This window comes from Haliotis cracherodii, unplaced genomic scaffold (genome assembly GCF_022045235.1).
Source record: "Haliotis cracherodii isolate W230 unplaced genomic scaffold, xgHalCrac1.p SCAF_7, whole genome shotgun sequence".
NCBI classification, from domain to species: domain Eukaryota; kingdom Metazoa; phylum Mollusca; class Gastropoda; order Lepetellida; family Haliotidae; genus Haliotis; species Haliotis cracherodii.
In genome coordinates this window covers 29,560,137-29,583,964 of record NW_027266330.1, presented here as the reverse complement: position 1 = coordinate 29,583,964, position 23,828 = coordinate 29,560,137, and the positions used below count along the sequence as shown (strand labels likewise).

The 23,828-nt window shown below is 41.9% G+C and overlaps 1 protein-coding gene across 1 annotated transcript in view; it reads right to left on the bottom strand.

Annotated features, from left to right (window-relative positions):
* Positions 1-5,422: 5,422 nt before the first annotated feature.
* LOC139447609 (neuropeptides capa receptor-like) overlaps positions 5,423-23,828 on the bottom strand; it is a 50,010-nt gene continuing 31,604 nt past the window's right edge. Inside the window, exon 2 of the mRNA XM_071229017.1 lies at positions 5,423-8,100. Within this exon, the coding sequence (XP_071085118.1) occupies positions 6,864-8,087 (1,224 nt within the window). The 5' untranslated portion in view covers positions 8,088-8,100 and the 3' untranslated portion in view covers positions 5,423-6,863. The remainder of the gene's footprint in view (positions 8,101-23,828) is intronic.

Below are 23,828 nucleotides of genomic sequence, written 5' to 3'. Positions count from 1 at the left end.
ATCAATCCACGTAATTCGGATCGATGACATGCATCCACCAAGTCAGCGAGCCTGACCAACCGATCCCGTAGTCGCCTCTTACGACAAGCATAGTCGCCTTTCACGGCAAGCCTATTCTACCCAGGATCCGCATGTCGTTTCATAAGTGTCAGGTCGAGGCCTTGATTATTTGTGTTACGTGTGAGAGTGGCGGGATCCATGGATGGGGTCTGCGCTCTCGCTTAGCTATGTTTCGTGTTCAGCTCAGTCACACGTGTTGTCTTTAGAAGTGTGGCTGATACAATACAATAATCATCATTTGGCTCTTGACTAGAGTGTTTGAAATTCCAAATATCCATTTCAAAGTCTAATATGTATTTCTTATTCTTTTCTAAGTCTGAACGTTTTCTTATGATTTTAGCTAAAGTTAATGCAAATGTGGTACCCCAGTATTATATGTAAGGGAAATATTCAATAATTGAATTTGACATTACGCCTTTTAACTATTTTTTCCTGACTTGAAAAGTTACGTTGAAACAGAACAGTGCGGGATAATATGTAGTATTCTGTTACACTACCATATGGCTATTTATCATACAATTAGCCTCCCTGCCTCTATAATTGCAAGGAATATCAGAGACTAATTATCGGTATTTGGTCTCTGGCAATATGTACCAACGGTCACAACCTACAAAGATAAGTCGTGACAGCCAGCAAGTTATTCGGTTGCAGGTTACAGATTTTTGGTTACGTATTCGTTGGTTATATTTGACCACGAAACGGGAAGTACGTGTGGCGATTTCTTCAACATTCTCTTTTCTAATAATTTTGACAGGATGCGCCGATTGCGTACTGGAAACAATCCGCGAAGTCACGTGAGCGTAGAATGGCAAGTTGAAAACAATCTGCGTAGAACTCTACTGGTAGAATTCATTGCTTCCACTAGGAGCAACGTGCACAGACCCGTTATCTAACACGCGAGAGTTGGCCAATGAAAGCTCGACAAATAGAAATTCCAGAGCACACTGAAGCTCGATTGACAATGTCAATCAAGCAATGGGAGGACCTTGATGAAGTCATTCTCTCGCAGTAAATTCCGATGTCAAATAACGACAGATACTAGACGGTAAAACGATGGTTAGAAAGCGTAAAAAACCGTCGTTTTTTCGTCCATTGCCATATACGGGGAAAAACGACGTTTTCGTGTTTGCAGTGACTAGTACCGGTCTACTAGACCGTCTTCACAAGCGGCTCGAACAGGCTACTGCACTCAATTACTGTGGAAAGACATTGTTTATGAAATATGTAAGGTAATCCCATAGTAGTCAAAAAGTTGGTGTAAGATGTAAAACGGAATGAACTGAAACAAATATTGTAAATATTGTTTTAAACATGCCTGTGTTGATTAAACATTTTGGGAATATGTTATATTGTAAATTAAATTTGACGAACATAAAGTTTGCCGCCGTATTGATGCATCACATTGAAGGTTTCTTGTTTTCATATACATGTACTTTACATGTATGGGGCCTGGTTTTGTGTCTTCCGCAGTCTTCCTATTAATTATAAGTGACCGCATTTCATCTTTATCGTGATGTGACCCGTGAAGATTCCGGGGTAGAATAGGTCTTCAGCAACCCATGCTTGCCGTAAAAGGCGACTATGCTTGTCGTAGAAGGCGACTAACGGGATCGGGTCGTCAGGCTCGTTGACTTGGTTGATACATGTCATCGTTTCCAATTGCGTGGATCGATGTTCATGATGTAAATCACTGGATTGTCTGGTCCAGAATCGATTATTTACAGACCGCCGTCATATAGCTGGAATATTGCTGAGTGCGGCGTAAAAACATCAAACGATCAACCATCCTATTTCAGAAAATGTTTGCAAAAGTACCGACCATGCTACTGCCACAGCATATTCCGCGAATATTTGACACTGGCTGGAAGGTTGATGCGACGCTGTCAAAGTTTTCCAGGGGCGGGAAAGGCGATGGCTACAAGAAAGGGCCTCATGTCAAATTGTCATGGAATACTATACCTCTTAGTTGGTTTCATCATATGTTTCGTTTTACAATTGAAAATATCTTACGTTACTGAAACTACAAAAAAAATTGGTTTTAGTTTCAAAAACATAACTTGTTTTAACACTTTATAACTAAAAAATACATAATTCGCATAATGCACAACTTCTGATTGGTATCTCAGACATCGTGTTTCATTTACATTTCAAACATGTTGGGGGTCATGTGGTTGCACAATAACAGTTTACCCTAGTCTTCACTGGGCCATTTTTTTAAAACACAAAATATTTAGCCACATATTGCTTTTAACAAACTGTTGCGGGAATGAGTGATCAGTAAATGGACACATTTAAATTTAACAGTTCATTCAAGTTTCAATTAGATAAAAGAGACGGTATACTTTTTTGCCCTTCAGATTATGATTTGTTTGTTTGTTTGTCGTTTAATTCAGCAATATTCCAGCTAAAGGACGGAGGTCTGTAAATAATCGAGTCTGGACCAGACAATCCAGTGATTGACATCATGAGCATCGATCCACGGAATTGGGATACGATGACAACTGGCCGCGATTCGCTGTGCAGAGTTGCGTCCCTTGGACACACCAGAAACCTATGATTGGGTTCGAATCCCGGTTCGCCCCAATTATGTTTCTAGGTTTGTCAGCACCATACCCGTGCTTTTCACCGAAGTGGGTTTCACCGAAGTGCTAAACGTCTGAGACCTGCATCACTTCAGGCTTTTCTCCCACATCAAGCTGACACTGGAATACTGTTAAAAGCGGCGTTAAACCCAGCTCACTCACTCACTTACGCAGGAGAAGACATATTAAGGATGTACCATAATTGTGTTCAGATTTTTGGTTCCTGCAACCCTCCATCACGTACACAGGTGTATGTTTAGTTCACGAATCAACGTTACCGCAATCACTCACATCTCACACCGATCTCTTATATGATCAGTTTCTTAAAGACATCAAACTGGGAACCGTCTCTGTTACTGAGTGAGTGAGTGAGTGAGTATGGTTTTACGCCGCTTTTAGTAATATTCCAGCAATATCACGGCGGGGGACACCAGAAATGGGCTTCACACATTGTAACCATGTCGGGAATCGAACTCGGGTCTTCGGCATCACGGGCTAACGGTTTAACCACTAGGCTACCCGACCGCCCCTCTCTGTTACTGTTACTGACTATCACATATATCACAACAGGATATTATAGTCCGGGGAACCTTTCAGATACATGTTATGTATTGTCCATCAGTTGATGTTTATCGAATCGGACAAATAATCTCTAGGGCCTGTGTCTGTGGTTATATTTCCGTTACGCGATCACTCATCCATTCTGAGTTGTCTGCAAAGCAGGAAGATACATACATGTACGTGACGGTGTGTTAACTGCGAACATTATGGAGAGGCAAAAGACAGTATTATTACCCCGAAGGCCAACACTGATCTTATTAAATTCTAAAACTGGTAAATTGCAATAGTATTTCAGTTACATCACGGTGTGTTAGTCAGTCAATCAGTCCTTTAAACGATACGCTTTTATTCCTTGAAAGGAGATGCCAGGCAATTATTTTACGTACTACTATACAGTGTATGTAAGACTATCCAGCAATTTTCAGTGAACGATGCTTGGAAAATACAATTATTTGTCGCATTCACGGGAACAAATTATACTATTACGGTCAAATCTGTCGGCCTCCAGCAGTTGGAAATTTGTGGCAAACTCCGTATGCACTGAATCTTCTGAACTGAACAGAACTCAGTAGCTGGTTAGGTCACACTCTACGTGTTTGACATCACTTTCGGACAGGCCGCCTGGCCCATAGACCTGAGAAAGTGAGTATGTTTTACGCCGCTTTTAGCAATATTCCAGCGATATCACGGCGGGGGACACCAGAAATGGGCTTCACACATTGTTCCCATGTCGGGAATCGAACCCGGGTTTTCGGCGTGACGAGCGAACGCTTTAACCACTAGGCTATCCGACCGCCCCCTATAGACCTGACTCGCGAAGGTGATTCTGTAGGGCAGGACTTGCTTACTCTTTACGCGAACACCTGATTTTCAGTGGTCCATTCATATAATTTCCACAGCTATTTGACCTTTACGCCAGAACAACTAGGCTGATTAGTCTCTTGCATTGACAATTTATATTTCTGAGGCCCGTGAAGATCCGGGGTAGAATAGGTCTTCAGCAATCCATACTTGCCGTAAAAGGTGACTATGCTTGTCGTAAAAGGCGATTAACGGGATCGGGTGGTCAGGCTCGCTGACTTGTTTGATGCATGTCATCGATCCCAATTTCGTGGATCGATTCTCATGATGTCAATCACTGGAGTGTCTGGTCCAGATTCGATTGTTTTACAGACCGCCGTGATATAGCTGGAATATTGCTGATTGCGGCGTTAAACAACAAACAAACACCATTTGCGTTGATATGCAGTACAGAAATGTTTTAATACCGCAATAAGTCTGTTGCAGCACGTGCAACAAGTTGGCGGGGCCATTATTGTTCTGCAACGTGACGCTACGTCCCTGTATTTGCCCAAAGGGAAGACAATTATCTCGAACGGTGTCGCCCCGGAAGCGTACGTCATTCGAATTGCCAATAACAACAAGAAAGAAGTGCGCAAAACACACATACCCCCGTTATCCCCGCTGGTCAACAACAAATAGTAAATAGTTTGTTAATTACTGAAATATTACATATTTCTAACTGATTTTAACTTCAATGTTGTAAAAACTAAGATTGAGGTCCAGTGACAATTGACCCGGTGAAGTGGAATAAAATTGGACGTATCGCTGGACACCCAGGTCGGAAGTTGTACTGAGACATGCATCACTTCGGGCTTTCCTCCCCCTTAAAGTTGACACGCCGTGATATCACCGGAATGCTGTTAAAATCAGCGTTAAACCCAACTCACTCACTTACCCAGGCGAAGACTTATGAAGGAATCCATGCATTATCATCGTGTTCAGATAATTGTTTCATTCAACCCTCCTCCACGTTGACTGGTGAACGTTCAGTTCACGAAATAATTGACATCGTTCAGAACAATCGGGCATCACAAGCCCCTCTTTATTATCAGTCGGTTAGGATGCAATGGTCTAGTGACCGGGGTCTATATTTTGTAGGTATATGAAAACAATAAATTGGTTAGCCAATTATATACCATGGATTCACTTTTCCAAGAACGGAGATGTTTGAAGACACACCATATGAAGGTAGAGATATATTACACGTGTTACTGGACGAACATATCGTGTGATGGTAAAGAAATATATATCAGATGTTAGTGGACACATATATCATTTGTAGATATGATATATTTGTAAGATATGATTTGAATGTTAATGAGACATCGACGAACAATGAAGCGAGAGTGTTTATTGCAATAGGTAGTATACTGAGAACAAACACAATTTTAACAAATAACAAATTTTCAAAACGCTTGCAAATTGACAGAAATATGATACATAAAATGTAAAGTACAGTCAAACACCGTTGTATCGAACTTTGATGTGTCGAACCTTCGGTTGTCTCGAAGTAAAAGCTTGGTACCTGCGTATTCCTTCATTATTAATAATTTTTGGATGTGTCAAACCCTGGATAACTCGAAGTATTTAGCAGGTCCAATCAACTTCTACACACAAGTGTTTGGCTGTACAAGAAAATTATTAATAGATATTATCTTTTTCAGATTAGTTTTGGTAAAATACTCTTCGTCTTCAACAGGAAAAAATATGTACAAATTATACATCTAAATCGGCAAAGAATTGTTAATAAGTACTTTATCGTCGTATGAAAGCAACACAGGGGTAATATGTAGGTGTTCCAGTGGGAGAAAGGCTTCATGAAGGTCCACAAAGTCACGTGATCCGTGTAGGGGTCAGTTAAAGCTTCCGGTCACGTGAGCTTTTTGGGCCTCCTCATCAAATCCTTCTCAAAAAATGAATATCCCACAGTGATGAATTCCCAAGTCCATTCCTGGTAATGTGAGGACGAAATATTATCACCAGGAGCATATATATTGGGTTAGCCTCTTTGAGAGCACATCGGGCAGGTAATAAACACTCAGCAAATGTGACATGGGCGTGAAATTTTGTACATGTCTTCAGGCAGCAAAGTCAACGGTTGAGGGAACCAACTTGTAACAGGTACTTAATGTATGCATGATATGCATCATGCTGAACAAAACAAAATCAATGGACATTGTCTTCATGTAGGTATGATCCTCTATATAACATCAGTCTTCCTATTTCAATGGCTGGCAGCCCTAATCGCATGTCTATGAAGGATGTATATAACAACAACGGTATTTTGTCATGTCTCTTGTCATAACAAAACAATTGAAATATTATTGATGTACTAAAATTGAAACAAAAAGCATTATGTCAATTAACAAATGAATTCGTATAACATGAAGTTTATCTGTTCTATTCGTCTTAGATATATATATACCTCAATATCATATATTTATAGAAAAGGGGTGTTGAAGAGCGTCTTATATAAATATATACATATATAAATATGAGAACCATATATAAAGAAACGTGTCCCTTACATATAAAAGTATTTTATATATAGGAAATGAATAAAAAATCACATCACATTGGTAATGTATACAATACATTGTACAAACACGTTAGAACGTATTTCACTGATGCCGGGGTATTATTGTGTAAGTCGCAGTAGGTTTTCCAACATGCAAATATATGAACAACTGTCAATGAACGCTTTGCCTACATTTGGTAGAAAATGATCCTCTTTCAGCAAAAACACCCTGGAACTAAGCAGAATTTAAATGGACGCCATTTTCATATCTAGGTATATCTGACCTAGAGGCACCCGAGTCACGTGATCAGTGACGTCTCCTCTTCTTTCATTGGCTCGGTTGCCTCCAATCGAATGTTCGTGAAGGACGTGTGCGACACTTCACTCTTCCTCCGCATGTACTTGGAGCGAAGCACACAAGACACATACTTGTCTAAAAATACCTTCCTGAAATTGTCCCCACAGGCTAAGTATACTCCCAAGTTGACAGCGAAGCTGAGATAGTAAAGGATTTGGAAAATAACTTGAAGCATCTGGTCGATGTTGGGTTGCTGTGGCTCGCCCTCGTAAGTCAAAATCACGACCCGGAGTCGCACAGCGTGACTGGGAAGATTCAAAACCAGGAAGATAAAAGAAACTGCGAACAACATCTTGGTCACTTTGGCTTGAGGAGATGAGCTCGAACCACCGGACTTCTTGCCGTTTGGCCGCTGGCTCTTCACGCGCTCGCTGTTTTGTTTGAGTCGTTTCTGTCGTTTTAATGACGTGATTAAGCTGTAGGTGATACCGACCATTAGAAGAATAATAGCGATAGACGGAATCACAAGTGTCAAGAACATGTCCCCGTAGGTGAACATCCGGGTGATGGTGACGTACTTCTGTATATAGTTGCAGTACCTTTTCCCACCAGGGTACTCCAAGACGGCGCTAATCCACAGCGGGAAGTGATACAGGACAACACCGGTGACACTCAAACCAAAGATGAAGCCTTTTGCTTTCTGAACAGTGCAGAACCTACCCACAGTGAAAGGATGACATATACGAATGTAGTTCTCCACTGTAATAAGAACAACCAACCACACAGATAGAAATCCACAGAAATAGGTTAGAAAAAGAACGATCTGGCACATTCCATCTCGGTGGTAGAGCTGGAAAGTTGTGGCGTCCCCGATCCAGGTTGCAAGAAGGGAGAGTAAGAAGCCAGTGTCCGATAGGGATCTTGCAGCCAGGTAAAGGCTACAAGATGTTCGGCGGAGAGGTTTACTGATAAAGGTGAAGAACGCCAGGAGATTGCTTATGGTACCGATAATCGCTATGGCTGGAATGGCAACCAGGTGAACACGGTATAATATTTGGATGGCTATGCTTGGGGTCCGTGTATTGTTCAAGCCGACAGCAGTTGACGTGTTGCCGGAGTAGTTCCCAGTCTCCCACAAGGACGTTGTTTGCCATGGTGGGCTACCCAGCGTCGTGTTAACAGTGTCATTCCCTAGGATGTCATATTGGTCTGTTCTGTGCTCCATCGTAAGGTTGTCACTGAAAGTATATAAAAGATCGATAAAGCAATATTAAACTAGACATCAACAAACTATCAGACGCTTGCATTCACAGAAGTGCATCTATTGACAAAATATGTTCATCCATCTATGAGAAATATGTTTTTATTTGACAGATTCATGGGAACATGTTAATATTGACAAATAAGATTTAATGTAATGTAGAAGAGGTGAGACACAAAGGGGTTTAACGTCGCGTTCAAGAACATTGCACTGGGAGTGCTGGACAACTGATCAGCAAACCATCAGACACTTGCAATGACAGCATTTCAGCTGTAAACAAACGTACATTCATACGTACATGTTAACACTGAAAAGTAATATGACAGTTAACGTCCTTGTTTCCCAGCGCCAGACGGCATAACGTTATAACGTCTTTTGTTATGACGCGGACGAGGAACGAACCGCCGAACATCTGCATCCCCCACCCCAACCCCCAGCTCAATATACTTTAACATATCTATACTTATTATATACCTTTTGTCTGGTCCTGTGTCGTCTCTTCACTGAATTAACCGGCATAAACCAAATATTATTACGACATACATACATACATACATGCACGCACGCACTCACTCACAGATGTTTTCGAGTACTGTACGTTCTTATCATATCTTAAATGGGAGGGAAATCCAATACATCTCATCTGAACTTATCAATGACTGTATATGACACAGGGGACTGGGCCTATTGCATTAATGATCGGTTGCTGATGGTATATTGAATGGCGGTTTAGTACGTAGCTGATCCCCTGTCTTTTATCAATGGATGGACGGAAAAGAAAACACCCTTTTTCGTCCACTTGGCCAGAGGTCTTTGAAACCATTACCCAATAAATAATGTTAAGTGCTAACTGGCTCTCCAGCATAATCCTCAGTTTTAGGCCAACTTGAAGGGTACGCGCAAAAGACGACAACTCACTCAGCCTCTCAGCTTTGTTATATGGCAATCTAATGAGACTGGTGATTGGAAGTCAATCCTCAACCTTCTGGTGGATTACCCAACACATCCAAGTCTGGGTCAGTGGGATACGTACATCATAGCCTCTCACAGACTCTGCATAAACCACTTTAACACTCAGTACTTTTAGGGTTAATGTTCAAATTGGCGAAATAAATGAGGATTAATTAAAGGTTTTATGGTAAATATTAAAGGAGGACAAGGCTGGGGTCAAGTTGCAGACTTACTCCAATAACACGGATTAAATTTGACTCGTGACACTAATTAAGTCTGGAGACATACTGGGAAGAGCACCATACCACGAAGCATGTCTGTTTAAGTGTATTTGGTAAAGAGGAATTTACATTTAAATATCTTATTGTCTCAAAAGAAATGCAAAATAGGATTGTAATTATGTTTAACGTTGTATGTTTGATACGGCACCCATCACAGACACATGCAAAGGCAGGTTAATTGTTCACCTAAAAAAAACAGGGAAGATATGGTACAAGTCAAAGCAAGGAACATCATTTATGTCAAAGATGCGACAAATTTAGAAATGCCCTCCCCATGTCTACTTTGTGAAAGCTTTACTGATACCTTGAATGTTGAGACCTTCATCAGACGACTCTTTAAAGGCCTAGCTTGATTTGTGACCTGTGACCTCACAACCGTCGAAGCTTGTGCCCTAAATATCTCACAACATAACCATGTAGGTTTCCACATCAACTGAAACAGCTTGTGTACTTTGCTGCACCAAGCCAAGGCTTATCGAACAGGCTGACGAGGTTTGATTGGATGGAATCTACCCATGCTCTGCATTTTCTGTGGGGTCTCATGATATCTAGTGATGACTACGTCAAAAAGAAATCCCATTCCACTCTTTGCACCAAGATACTACATTGTCGACGAACGTCCATCTATCAACATTGAGAAAGACTACATCTATCAATGTCCAGCGCAAGCCCAACGGAGAGACGGTTTCAATATAAAAAAAAATAAGAACTAGCTAATGAAGCTCAACTTACGAGGTCTCTTTCAATGTAGAACTAGGTCACCTATAGATCTGACCCGAATATTTGCCAGATTAGTGATGGACACTTGCCGCTAGTCTGACACGCGTCTTCGACATCCGACGCACGCTTTAGATGCCGTCGTCTGAAACAAGGCTTAAAAATGCGGCATGGAGTAGTGCCAGCGCACAGACACTAAGACATATGAATGTTGAATGTCTTGGAGATGTGGAGGATCCAGGCAATGTAACCTTTCAGGCTTTGCTGCATATTGCTAGTGTTATAGTTTCACCTAACCTGGCTAATGGTCAAGTGAGCTTGATGTCATGACATTCTTGTCCGGCATGCATCGTCGCCTATAAACCTCCTTTCCTCCGATACCACTGGACCAATTTATGCTGAAACTTCAATTTATGCTGAAACTTCACATGATGACACGAGAGCTGAATGTTCAAGAAGTTCAAATCCGATTTTTAAAACGGCCAACACAGTTTAATATTGGATATATGTTATTAATGGGGCCTGCGGGTATGGTCCGGATCTTGCGTCATTTTGAATTTTGACATTGATGAGACCTTTGCTTACATCCCGTTCAATTTGTTTTTAATTGGCTTTCTCTGCTTTGCCCACATATTTGCATGTGAAACTGCTGAAATGAGACATGCAAATTCCGTCTAATAATGACTTGATATTTTGTTTCAATAATTGGATTATTGTTAGTTATTTTGTTAAAAATGTTTAAAAATATATATTTCAGAAAAAAAACCCTTTTCGGACAGAAAGGTGAAACTGCGTGAATGCAACAAATGAGTGCATTAAAACGTCAAAGGTTAAGAACATCAAAGTCGAAGTGGTTGCAACATATTAAGAGAATATCCCCGACCCCACTGTATATTAGCCTTAAGCCTCATTTCAGCGAATGATAATCTACAGTCATAGGTTTACAACCTGTAAACCAAACTGGTCTTTGAACATAAACGGTTGCAGCAAAATTAGGAGATGTTGTCAGTAGGATTTTCAGGCATAGTTTTACCATCCTACATCTTGTGGTAAATCTTGTGGTACAAGATATAGTAGCGACACAAACTGTATGATGTCACACAGAGGTCAATCATTTCACGGTTCTCTAAAGTACTAGGCAGAGCTTTCTGTTATCTCTGTTGAAGAAAGCATCGCCAAATTTATGAAAGAATTAATTAGTTCTTCAGATACATGTCTAAAACTAATGATACAGACCAATTTATTTCAAGTAGTTTAAGATGAGATGCCTGCTCACACGGGAAAAATTGGTCTTTTAGATTTACTGTTCGATATTGTGAATGCTTGCAATTTCAAAGTCCACGCATGAAACAACAGAAGTAGCAAACTCCCTCACTTTAGATATGAGTAATTGTATCGACAATTTCGACAAAAACATCAAGTGATCGAGGAAATATTTGGTCCCAAGTCAGGTCATGTCATGAAGTAAAGGAACGCACGAATTTCCATGCATTAGACAATTAATGTTTGCAAAACGCCAACATGAGTTCGACAGATGCGTTGTGTCAATTAACAATGTCCAAAAAAGCAAGGAATATGTTGACTTTCAACATCAGCAGTCACGACCTTCGGGGTAATAATAATGTCTGTTGCCCCTCTATAATCTTCACTGTTAACACACCGTCACGTATGTACTTTACTGCAAGGCAGATAGCTCTTCCTGGATGAAGGATCTTGTAACGGAAATATGAACAGAGACATCAGAAGCCTTAAAGATCACTTGTCCCGACAGGCCCGATAAACATCAAATGATGCAATTATTATCAAAGGTTTCCGTAAGGTGCCCCGAACCATGATATCCTGTTGTTATGCATGTAATTGCCTGTAACAAAGACGGCTTCCACGTCGCTGTCTGTGATGAAAAAGACCCTCAATGCCTCGGTTGGTGTCTGTACATTTTTGAACAGAGACCGATCATATTAGAAATGGGTTATGCAAGGGCGTTGTTAAGGAGACATTGATTGGTGTTTTAATCCTACACCCGTCGATGTGATGGAGGGTTGTCGACAAGAATTGTCTGCTAGTGCCTACGTGTTGAAGGACATGGTAATACATCCTTGAGCAATGTTCAGACGCTAAGGTCTCACGGCTAGGGCAGAGGCTAGTCTTTGGGTTCAACCATTGCTCCCCACGCTTTAAACGTCAGTATAATGTTTGAAGCTATTTCTTAATGTTCACCGCCATGATATTTGCTGACTGACTGACATTGCTGGACTCATGTTAAATACAGTAAAGTACGGTTATAACGAACTCAAAGGGATCACTAAATTTAGTTCGTTATAACCGTAGTTCGTTTTAAGCACATTTACAGCATATATACAGCAAGTGGACGGAACAAAAAAACTTCGTTATATCCGTCAGTTCGTTATAAGCGTGTTCGTTATAAACGTAGTTTACTGTTTTGTACAATTTCAAACATTTAACACGAAGTCACTTGTTCAGCAAATAACTAGGTAGTTGGAGGTGAGGTGAGGTGAATGGGGTTTCACGTCAAGATTATTGTACGCGTTCAAGTTTATTGCACGTATGCTAAAAAACAAAGTTAGGTATCATATATATTTTTTGGGGAAACTTTTGGCAGTGAAGACTTCGCACGCAAATTCAAAAATATCATACTTAGCGATGTGCATTCACGTCGTTGGTGTGGCGTTGGGATCGAACCACAAACCTTCCACTCTCCGGACAAACGCGCTGTGTACAGTTTGAATAAATCATAGTGATTATTTCTGCCGTCTCATGTGTGATAATAATCAAATGATTTAACTTCCGACCAAGAGTTACCACCCATGCACAGGGTCGCTACATTCCACTGTTCCACCTACGTCATCGCAATGTAACCTTCACTTGTATTTTAACGGAATATTATATATTTTAAATATGAAATATGCAACTTTGAAAAAGTTCCGCTAACCTTAAACTGGCTTCAAATGATGTAGGAAAAATGTCTTTACTTTGCCAGAGCATGTGGAGTGAGTGAGTGAGTGAGTGAGTGAGTGAGTGAGAGAGAGTAGGTGGGTGGGTGGGTAAGTGAGTGAGTGAGTGAGTGAGTGAGAGTGGGTGGGTGGGTGGGTAAGTGAGTGATCGAGTGAGTGGGTGGTGTCTGAGTGAGTGAGTTGGGTGAGTGAGTGGGTGAGTGATAGAGTTGGGTGAGTGAGTGAGTGAGTATGGGTGGGTGGCTCGAGTGAGTGAGGGGGTGGTGGGTGGGTGAGTGTGGTCGAGTGAGTGATCGAGTGAGTGAGTGAATGAGTGCGTGCTCCATCCACGGTGTCACGCTGACAATCACCGACTGCTCAACATCAGTGTCACACTGAAAATCACTGACTGACACGTAACATATTTCGGTAGCTGGGCTAATACTCAAACAGAACCATGTAGCCAGCTAGGCAGGTAGTTCAGTATTGGGGAGTAAAACAATCACGATGATGATAATTGCCACAGCGACATGACTACAAGGCTTTACGATCTCATTCTCCTCATTAATGGCCCACAGGAACACCATGGTATTCCCCCTTTTGGTGTGGAATGCTGACGGAGACTACATCTTTGCCCTGCCACACAGGGAGTTACGATAGCACAAGGACATCCTGGGTCGAGCAATGCACACAGATGACGAAAGTATTGATAAGTATACAGAACCCGAATGGTAAACAGGCAGTTTTTGCTTTTCTCTTCTTTGCATTGAGTGAGTGAGTTGCTTTTAGCGCCGCTTTAAACAGCATTCCATTTATATCACGGCATGTCAGCATAATGAGGGAGGAAAGCCCGAAGTGATGCAGGTCTCATACGTTTACCACTTCGATGAAACCAACGAGCACGGGTATGGTGCTGACAAACCTAGAAACATAATCGGTGAGAACAGGGATTCGAACCCACAGTCACAGGTTTCTGGCGTGCCCAAGGGACACAACTCTGCACAGCGATTCGCGGCGCCTGGGCCACCCATGCAGCCGTTTTTGGCATTAGACGTGTGGGATCGTACACAGCCTGTTTCTCGAACAACGTTTAATGCAACGGGGAATTGAAAAGGAGAATATAATATATGTTTACTTACCAGGGTACCACTTAAGGGTGCAGTTGCTATTATTTTCAATTGAATAAACCCAAATAACCAATTTATTGTTATTTAATTTGGTGTGACGCTTCTAAAAACACAAATTATTGAAGGTTCTGGTCAGGAGGTTGAAGCATCGTAAAATGATTGTCCCACCGTGTGACACGTAATTCCTATCATAATCGATGTTACTATCATCAGCCAGTGTTTTAAGCCAGCTCAGTGCTGAGCATGTTTTTAATATTGGCTGGTATTATGTACAAGCATCGGTAAGTGATGACGTAAATCCTGCTGGGGTATCGTGCAGGCATCTGAGGCACAGAAAGTCCCCTTGATCCCCAGCGAGGTGGCCTAGCTTTAGTTGCTGGTGGCTTATAGCCCGTGTTTTCAACACTTATAAATAGCCAGGCTAAATATGATGGATATGTTTTCTTTTGAATATAAGTTAAGTGTTTTTATATGAAGTTTTTGTAGATATTAAAACTTGTTCTCGTCGTTGAAATAATGCCGATGCGACGTTAAAATATAACTCACCCACCATTTACGAAATATGTATGGCAATGCAATTTGGGAAGTTAACACAAAACACATCAGACAGTTCGAAATTTGGTGTTTTTGCACTCAGCAATATTCCAGCTATATGACGGCGGTCTGTAAAATAATCGAGTCTGGACCAGACAATACAGTGATTGATAGCATGAGCGTCGATCCACACAATAGGGATCGATGACATGCATCAACCAAGTCAGCGAGCCTGACACCCGATCCCGTTTGTCGCCTTTTACGACAAGCATAGTCGCCTTTTACGGCAAGCTTGGGTTGCTGAAGACCTATTCTACCACGGATCAACACGGATCCATCGGCACATGAGGTACAAACTGTATTTTACATGGCGGTGGACAGAGGTGAGCCGGGAGTTTTACATTTTTCGTTATAATGTGACCACATTTACATAGTTTCTTTTGGACAGACATCTTATGGCAGTTAAATAATTGCTGTAGTGTCATATTTGGTCTTTTTGAATAGTGTTTTGGGATGTACATGTCCCTTCATTGAAATATTTACATTTGAAAACATAGTGGAATTCATCTCAAATGTCAAAACTATCACACAACTTGGATAAACATTCGACAGTGTGCTGTAGAGATAAACGTTTCAAAACTTGCTTAGTTTTCTCTATGTGTGTCCAATTCATGCTGGCTTACGAAGAAGCTATGCTGCAAACTTTCAATGCCATATAAGAAATATGATATCACCAAATAATACGTGAACGTGTTGAGCTTCATACTTAGTTTAAGTCTATTGTCGGGGATTCCGTTATTCAGATGGACAACATATCAAGATACTGGTACCAACTCATACCAGTTCGCGTTTACTTTGGTCATATTGGGAACTGAGATACTTGCATTATGTGGAGCTTGTTGCCTGGAGATGTAACCATGCTAAAGTAAACTTGTCGCGGCTACTCCGGTAGTAGCACCGATGTATACGCCTTCAAGCAAAACACAAGTGCTAGGAAGATGTGGAAGATGAGCTGCATGTTCTACTTCAATGTCCAATTTATAATGATGTCCGTTAAGAGCTTTTAACAAAATGTATTGATGTGTGTCATGATTTTAATCTTCAAAATGATTATGTTAAATTGTGTTTTATTCTCGCCAGCCCTATTGTTGTACATGTTGCTGCCAAAACCTGCAAGTCTATTTTAAACATACGGAAAGATATTTGATATACTGTATAGTGTGTTTAACTTTTGTGTGTACATTTACCTTTTATTTATTTGTATTTTAGTAATCTTTATTTGTTTATTTTAACGTTTTAACGTTTTCGTCTCACAACTCCAATAGGAGTGGCTCATTTAAATATTATATATATATATTTATATTTTTATGTAATATTTGAGGTGAGACGTAAATACAATATCTGTCTGTGTGTCTGTCTGCTAACAATGACGACAACACGTCCCGACCCGTTAAACATAGTTATGGGCATTGTAAAGAATTAATACAGAATAATCTCAGCACAAATCCCTCGTCAACGTGACTAAAAGGCCTTAATTGGGACCTAGTATTAACGATGTTGGCATAAACGCTTGGTTTCGTACCGTCTCATAACTATCCGTCACTGACCAAACGGCGGACGTCAACAGCGGGAGTTCCCGGAGAAGCCATCTGGTGGATATTACCTGGTTTACTCATTTAAAGGAGATTATTAGACACGTATATGGCGCATGAGGCTGTGCTACCACACTTGTGGGTGATCTTATTCGATTCTGTACGCGGGTAATGTTAACACTGGCACCAGTGAGAGGCTCTATAAGGCTTCTTGTAGAGCTCGTAAAGCAATTACGTGTGTTTTTCACTTTATAATGAATACTTCGAGCCTAAATATTTTTTTTCTATAATCTACCTTGCATCAATGCCATTTTTGTGTCGGGAATTTAGTTCGTTGGTGTCAACAGTCTGAGGCGTAATTACTATTTTAAAGACTTTTCTGGAACAATTTATTTCTTACCATCAATTTCGAATTGACGAATTATTGCTGAAAGTGGCGTAAAACCATATACACTCACTCAACCAGTCACTAACAACATATTGGTAACATGTAGATCAAATAAGACACAATATAAACGATTGTTTAAAACAAATTGCATATACGTTCTATTCAATTACCATATGCTTTACAGAAAACCCTTACAGGAAGACGATATACGTATTAGTTTAACCACGAACTTCAGGATGAAGCGTTCCTATTTATTTTGGGGAAAAACATCTAGTCATTCCTCTTTCCTGAATGACACAAGCACCCACAAACATCAAAACAGAAACGTCAACAAAAAATGACAAAATTAAACATGGGTGATCCATCAGTGGACCAATAAAAGTCACTTTCGTACTCTCAAAGGCGTATTTATGTCAGCGCCGTTGAAGGCACCTGCGACGTTTCTACAGGAATTCCACACATAGCGGAAGACCATGGCAGGTAAATATCCAACGTGGAATTTCTTTCGTCAATTAGATATCTCGTGGCACCCATTACAAAAAAGCTACCTGACATTCCTATCCATTACAGTCAGTGAACGAGTTCTGCGCCGGTTTTAGAAATCGTTTAGTCTTATCACCACGCGCGACACGACACATAATGCAACCGTGGAGGAATCGAACCCGGGTTTCCGGCGTGACTTGCATCCACTGCGCTACCCAACCGCCTCCGTAATCGTGGCTTATATTTCACGAGAAGAATGGACATGGTGTTGGAGGAACACCAAGTATACTTTCGTTGATGGATGACACATATACACGAAGCATATACGTGAATTTTGTGTGTAAAATTGATTGGTACTGAGGATGGAACCTCCAAAAGAGGCGCGTTGGTGAAGACTCAGAAGCCCGAGTATGGTCCTGACTCACGAAGGATCATAATCGGTGAAGGTCTAGGATCATGACCCGCGATCCTGTCGATACCTGACGCAACACTGCGGAGTGAAATATGTCGCCTAAGTCACGGTATGACTCACCGAGCCTGACCACAAACCTTCGCGACCTCCGTGGTCTAGTGGTAGAGCGTCCGCCCAGAGAGCGGTAGGTCCGGGGTTCGATCCCCGGCCATTAAAAGATGGTACTTGTTGTTACCCTGTATGGCGCTCGGCATTACGGGGCCAAAACAAGGACTAGTCGGTTCGGAGTCAATATACTGTATCACTGCGGCATGGTATTTCAGTGGGCTAGCACTATAAACTCGGCATCAGTCCGGACTGGTACGCACACACACACACACATACACACACACACACACACACACACACACACGCGCGCGTGTGCATGCACATCACTATATACATCAATAATCTTGGACGTGACGTTCAACCCAATTTCACTTCACCTCCCCCCCCCCCCCCCCAACCCCTAACGACCAGCATATGTTACTTGAGCTGTATTAAGTACCTCCAATGACGCCTTATAAATCAACTAATCACGTACATCCAATAGCAGCTTTAAGTACAACCTTATAACGCCCGCTACCATCACTCCAGTATTAATGACAACAAGATCCTTCTTTGAAGTGGATATCAAACACCCACCTGTAATTATAATGATTGGAACGGATACGTCCGTTCCAGTCACAGCTATAGGTTGTTATGATAGGTGTCATGGTCTCGATGGGGAAGATCGATAAAGACACTGATCCGTATAATTCCGCCCCATCCGCCCACCGTTTCCACATAGAATTCTTGCCAGGCTCGGCGACACTTCGGCTAGGGATGTTACAACACTGGCAAGCACCTAAGCATGTAGGATTCTTTAATTTTGGATAGTTGTAACCACGTTGCTGAATTTTGAGTTGACAAGGATGTGAAGTACTTCCTGATTGGATGGCGCCTGTTGCATCAGTGAATGAATGGAATCGGGGTAATGGGAATTATTTTGAGTCGGGGTTAGCGGAGATTTGTAAGGATTCGCAACACTCATTATATATCATTGTCCGTGTTGGTATTAGGCTGAGTGTGATAGGGGACTTTGGAGGATTCAAATAGCGAAATAAATATAGCATCATTATCGTTCCACCAGGAAGAGTGTTTCTTGCCGTTTTTCTTTTCCACAATGTTAGCAATTTTATGTGATACTTTTGTTTTTCTACTTGATATCTAACCGTCTATGGTGCCGCATATGCTTCGCAGATTGGCGGCCCTTCGGCGAGCCAGGATCTCCGGATGGCGAGCCGAATCCCAGGTTCGCTCTGGCAGTGATTATTGCCAACCAAATATCCGTGACTGGGAGTGATTTCGTATGAGTTGGTTGGTTGGTTGGTTGGTTGGTTGTTTAACGCCGCACTCTACAATATTCCAACTATATGACGGCAATCTGTAAATAATCGAGTCTGGACCAGACAATCCAGTGTTTGACATCATGAGCACGATCAACGCAATTTGGATCGATGACATGCATCAACCAAGTCAGCGAGCCTGACCACCCGATCCCGTTAGTCGCCTTTTACGACAAGCATAGTCGCCTTTTACGGCAAGCATGGGTTGCTGAAGACCTATTCTACCCCATATGAGTGTGGAAAGAGTGTTTTCGCTTTAATTTACCAAAGTTGTATTCTCTGAGATCGGTATCACTTTTGACTTTCCTCCAACACTAAAATGACACACCGCGGTGCCACCAAAATGTTTTCAAGAGCGGTGTTAAGACCAAATCAAACACTCTGCAGAAAAAGACTTCAAATGAGTACAGTATGTTCTCAATCTCCCTTCTGGCTCGACCGAACATTGCAAGCTGTAACCAGGTTAGTTATGGTTGATTGTACACAATTTGCCAGTGCTAAAATATGAATTTTCGTATAAGGTATAGTCTGATAAATTCTGAGGACTGTTTAAAATATTGGGGATATTAATCTCCAGAGCTTGCTTAGGATCTTATCTCGATTTTTCTTAGAAACAATATCAGTGATTTGTCAGTCGGACACCGTCCACTATCAATATAGATCTATCTGAAGCTTATCTTTTAGACAGTGGCATTACTACCATATAGACAAAGGGCAATAGTCCACATATGTTTCAACATTGTCAGTGATCGGCCCATCCGCTAGTGGGCCAGCCTGGTTCCCTGGGTATGCTGCGCTGGCGCTATACTGACCAAGTGTATGACAGCCTGGTCTGTTTGTGGGATTGCACTTTATCAAAGGGAAGCTACTCTAGTCTAGGAAACGCCACGTTTGTTTTGTGACTGCCTTGCCTGTCCTATTGTTTGTTTCACAATGGGAATATCAAATGCAGTCAGTTATCCCACACAGGGATAAATTGAAATAAGGCACAATTTCGGATATATTTCGGAGATATAACTGTTTTTAATTCGGGAAAGTACCCAAAGCCACAGGGGTCTCCAAGCAAAGGTATGGAGACTGATATTCGGACCATCCTCGTAAACTTTCTTCGCAATTTACATCTCTAAAGTTGCCTGCAGACCTCAGCAACGCCACTTTTAGAAGCCAAGTAAATTGTTCTAGTCCCTTATAGTCAAAGATCGACGCACTAGACAATGTCAACGCCATGTTTGTTTGTAAACACGAAAAGTAGTACCTGCCTGACCTCTTATATTTGCATATTGATCCGCACATGGCCCCCATCGGATACCGTTTTTCTCCGTTGGGTTTATCCTATCGGGAAACCTACCCATTATATGATAAGGTGTTACATCACGATATTTTCTAGAAACTGGTCTTCACGTACCTGCAATTCCAAGTGCGAGTCACATTGACCTTGTGGTAGGTGCTCCATAACCCCTTCTCACCATGTCCTTACTACCCTGATACATTCACCAATAATCATAATAAGTGAGTATTATTTTGCGCGGCTTTTACCAATATTCCAGCATGTCACGGCTGGGGCACTAGAAGTGGGCTTTGCACATTGTACCCAGGTGGACCGCCTCCGTGGACTAGTGGTAGAGGGTCCGCCCGGAGAGCGGAAGGTCCGGGGTTCGATTCCCGGCCGCCTCATACCTAAAGACGTTAAAATAAGGTACTTGTTGTTACCCTGTCTGGCGCTCGGCATTAAGGGGCTAAAAGAAGGATTGGTCAGCTCGGAGTCAGTAAACTGTGTCTGAGTTGGGTATTCATGTTAAACTGCGGCATGTTTCTCAGTGAGCTAGCACTATTAATCGGCATCAGTCCGGACTAGTCCAAGCAGCCACACACATACATGTGCATGCACGTCGCTATATAAGCGCAATAATCTTGGACGCGACGTTATACCCCATTTTACCTCACCTCACCTCACCTTGTAATCATGTGGTTGTAATCCAACCTGGGCTACAAAAAAGCTCACCCCTAAAACTATTCAGAAGGGCAATGGAGTCAAGTTCCACTAAATATTCTGTGAAGTCATACCTTCTCTTATCAAATCGAGACGACAGGACCACACGAGAAAAATATTAATACAAGGAATCGCCTTGGAAATCAATAATAGCTAATTACTTCCATTTCGGTTCGTGGATTGCTAATGAGGATTACCTAGATCTTTAGTCAAAACAACATGTTGAAAGGATTTATTTCTTTGTTTGGTCTGAATCCAAGTGATCGTCACATCCTTAATACCCCCCCCCCCCCCCCCCCCCCACACACACACACACACACACACACACACACGCACACGCCTGCTTAATGCTCACAAATAATTTCGAGAAAAGTAATCCCAAAAGGAAGATTAAGATGCTCGCAAAAACATGTTTGAACTGGGTATTTAGATAAGTCGACATCAGTGAGCTTGTAAATCAAGTATTTAGTGCGGTCACTTGTTTTAGTGGTATAAATCGGAATTCTCGCTTGGGTGCTCGGCTCGAGGAGACGACTCTGTGACTAGGTCGGCCCCACTGGCCCACGGATGATGGTGGAACGTCAACCTCTGCATCCTGCATCCAGGGTTACACCAGTGTTGCATGCACGTCGCCAAGTGAACTTCAGTTGCATCAGGCGTGTCAGCATTTAAATATCACAATTGTTTCCTTTTCTTAAACACTTTTTTGTTGTAGCGGACCTACGGATTTATCAGTTTGGACTTGTTACTCTCTTAGTAAAGCTTGGTTTTTACATGTTTTGGCGACCCGTGAAGATCCGGGGTAGAATAGGTCTTCAGCAACCCATTCTTGCCGTAAAAGGCGACTACGCTTGTCGTAAAAGGCGACTAACGGGATCGGGTGGTCAGGCTCGCTGACTTGGTTGATGCATGTCATCGGTCCCAATTGCGTGGAGACCCGTGAAGATTCCGGGGTAGAATAGGTCTTCAGCAACCCATGCTTCCGTAAGAGGCGACTATGCTTGTCGTGAGAGGCGACTAACGGGATCGGGTGGTCAGGATCCTTGACTTTGTTGATGAATGTCATCGTATCATAATTTCGTGGATCCATGCTTATGATGTCAATCACTGGATTGTCTGGTCCAGACTCGATTATTTACACACCGTCGTCATATAGCTGGGATATTGCTGAGTGCGGCGTTAAACAACTAACAAACAAGTTTTGGCATGTGTGACAAAAGTACTGCCCTACCAGTTAAGCGGAGCCTGCTTCGTCATTTTGCGAACACCTGATGTCATCTTTGATTTTCAATGATCCATTACATTTTTTCAAACACTATTTTGCCTTTTACTTCCATTGAGATCTGTTTCGGCAGACCGATTTGTCTCTGGAGTTTGTTGCCTGGTTATAAATTACAACCTGACTTCAGCCTTTCACTTTCAACGTAGATTTCCTTAATGTTTAGCTCAATCCAAGACTGGGGCGGTCAGGTAGCCTAGTGGTTAAAGCGTTCGCTCGTCACGCCGAAGACCCGGGTTCGATTCCCGACATGGGTACAATGTGTGAAGCCCATTTCTGGTGTCCCCCGCCGTGATATTGCTGGAATATTGCTAAAAGCGGCGTAAAACCATACTCGCTCACTCCCTCAGTCCAAGACTGAGGAACCGAGATGGCAGTTGCATTCCCTGTATCGTTCGTGCCACTGAGAATTCCGTTCATCTAGCACATCACGCTTCAAACCACATTAGTTATAGGAGAGCAACGCACAATCAAAATATAAGTTCATGCCTGTATTATGCTTATTGAGTTCAGTTCGTTGGTGCATTGTAACACAATAACAAGTAGATTCCGTGATCAACCGAAAGTGCATCATTTCATTATAGACTGACCTACGACCACCGAGACTTACTCGTCTGAGGGGATTTGATTTGTACACACGGACAAGAGGAATCTGTTCTATCAATCAGGCCAGCATCAAGTACAACTTGGTAGTTCACTCCCATTATTAACCGTGTGATTGAAACACTTGCAGGTCATGTAGAGTGCATGACTAGAGCATGAGTTAGCTCACCTGAAATAAGAAACTTCTCATCGTGAATCAGATGTTCCAGTGGGTTGGGGGTTATTCATATCATTCTATTTAAAAAGGACCCACTATTTCACTTACTCAAGTTTTTGACACATTGGACGAGCGGCCTGAAGAGCCGGGTTAGCAAGCGCCAGATGTTGAGGTCGTATACCGCTAGTGACCACGTTGTTATTCAGCCTATGGACCAACAATGTTTGCAGGTGTTTACTATCACTATCCTTAGTGTACAGTACACACACCCTGTCCACTCAATAGAACCTACTCGTGCTAGTTGACCAGATGCTGAAAACACGAATTCGTTCAGGAACACAAGTGTCAAAACGTGTGGTGTCACTCAAGGCAAGTAACTTCAAAAATGCCTGTTTACCTAGTAGGAAATGGGAACCCGGTATAGGAGTGAATGTAAAAAACCTTCCAGCGCCTGTAGGCAGCATCAGTTGTATACCCCCCAGGGAGTTGAGAATGATAACTGGAATACACACGGATCCACAGATAGGGGAACAAATATAAAACCTCATTCGAGCAGAAACGTATAGACACCTGAAGACAAATGCATATTGTAATAATTGTATTAATACCCAATTTTTGAGGGGGGCATTTAGGTAATATTTATTTTGAAGAACCTGAACCACATTTTGTTCCTTGATAATCTGGTACATTACCAGCCCCAAACTGGTCCAAAACTGTTGTGTTGAAACTATGTCATACTAGGTTTCAATAAAAGAGGATCTGCCAGATTTTAGACAAAATTATGCCCGACCCATCTGCCACACGCAACAGCCT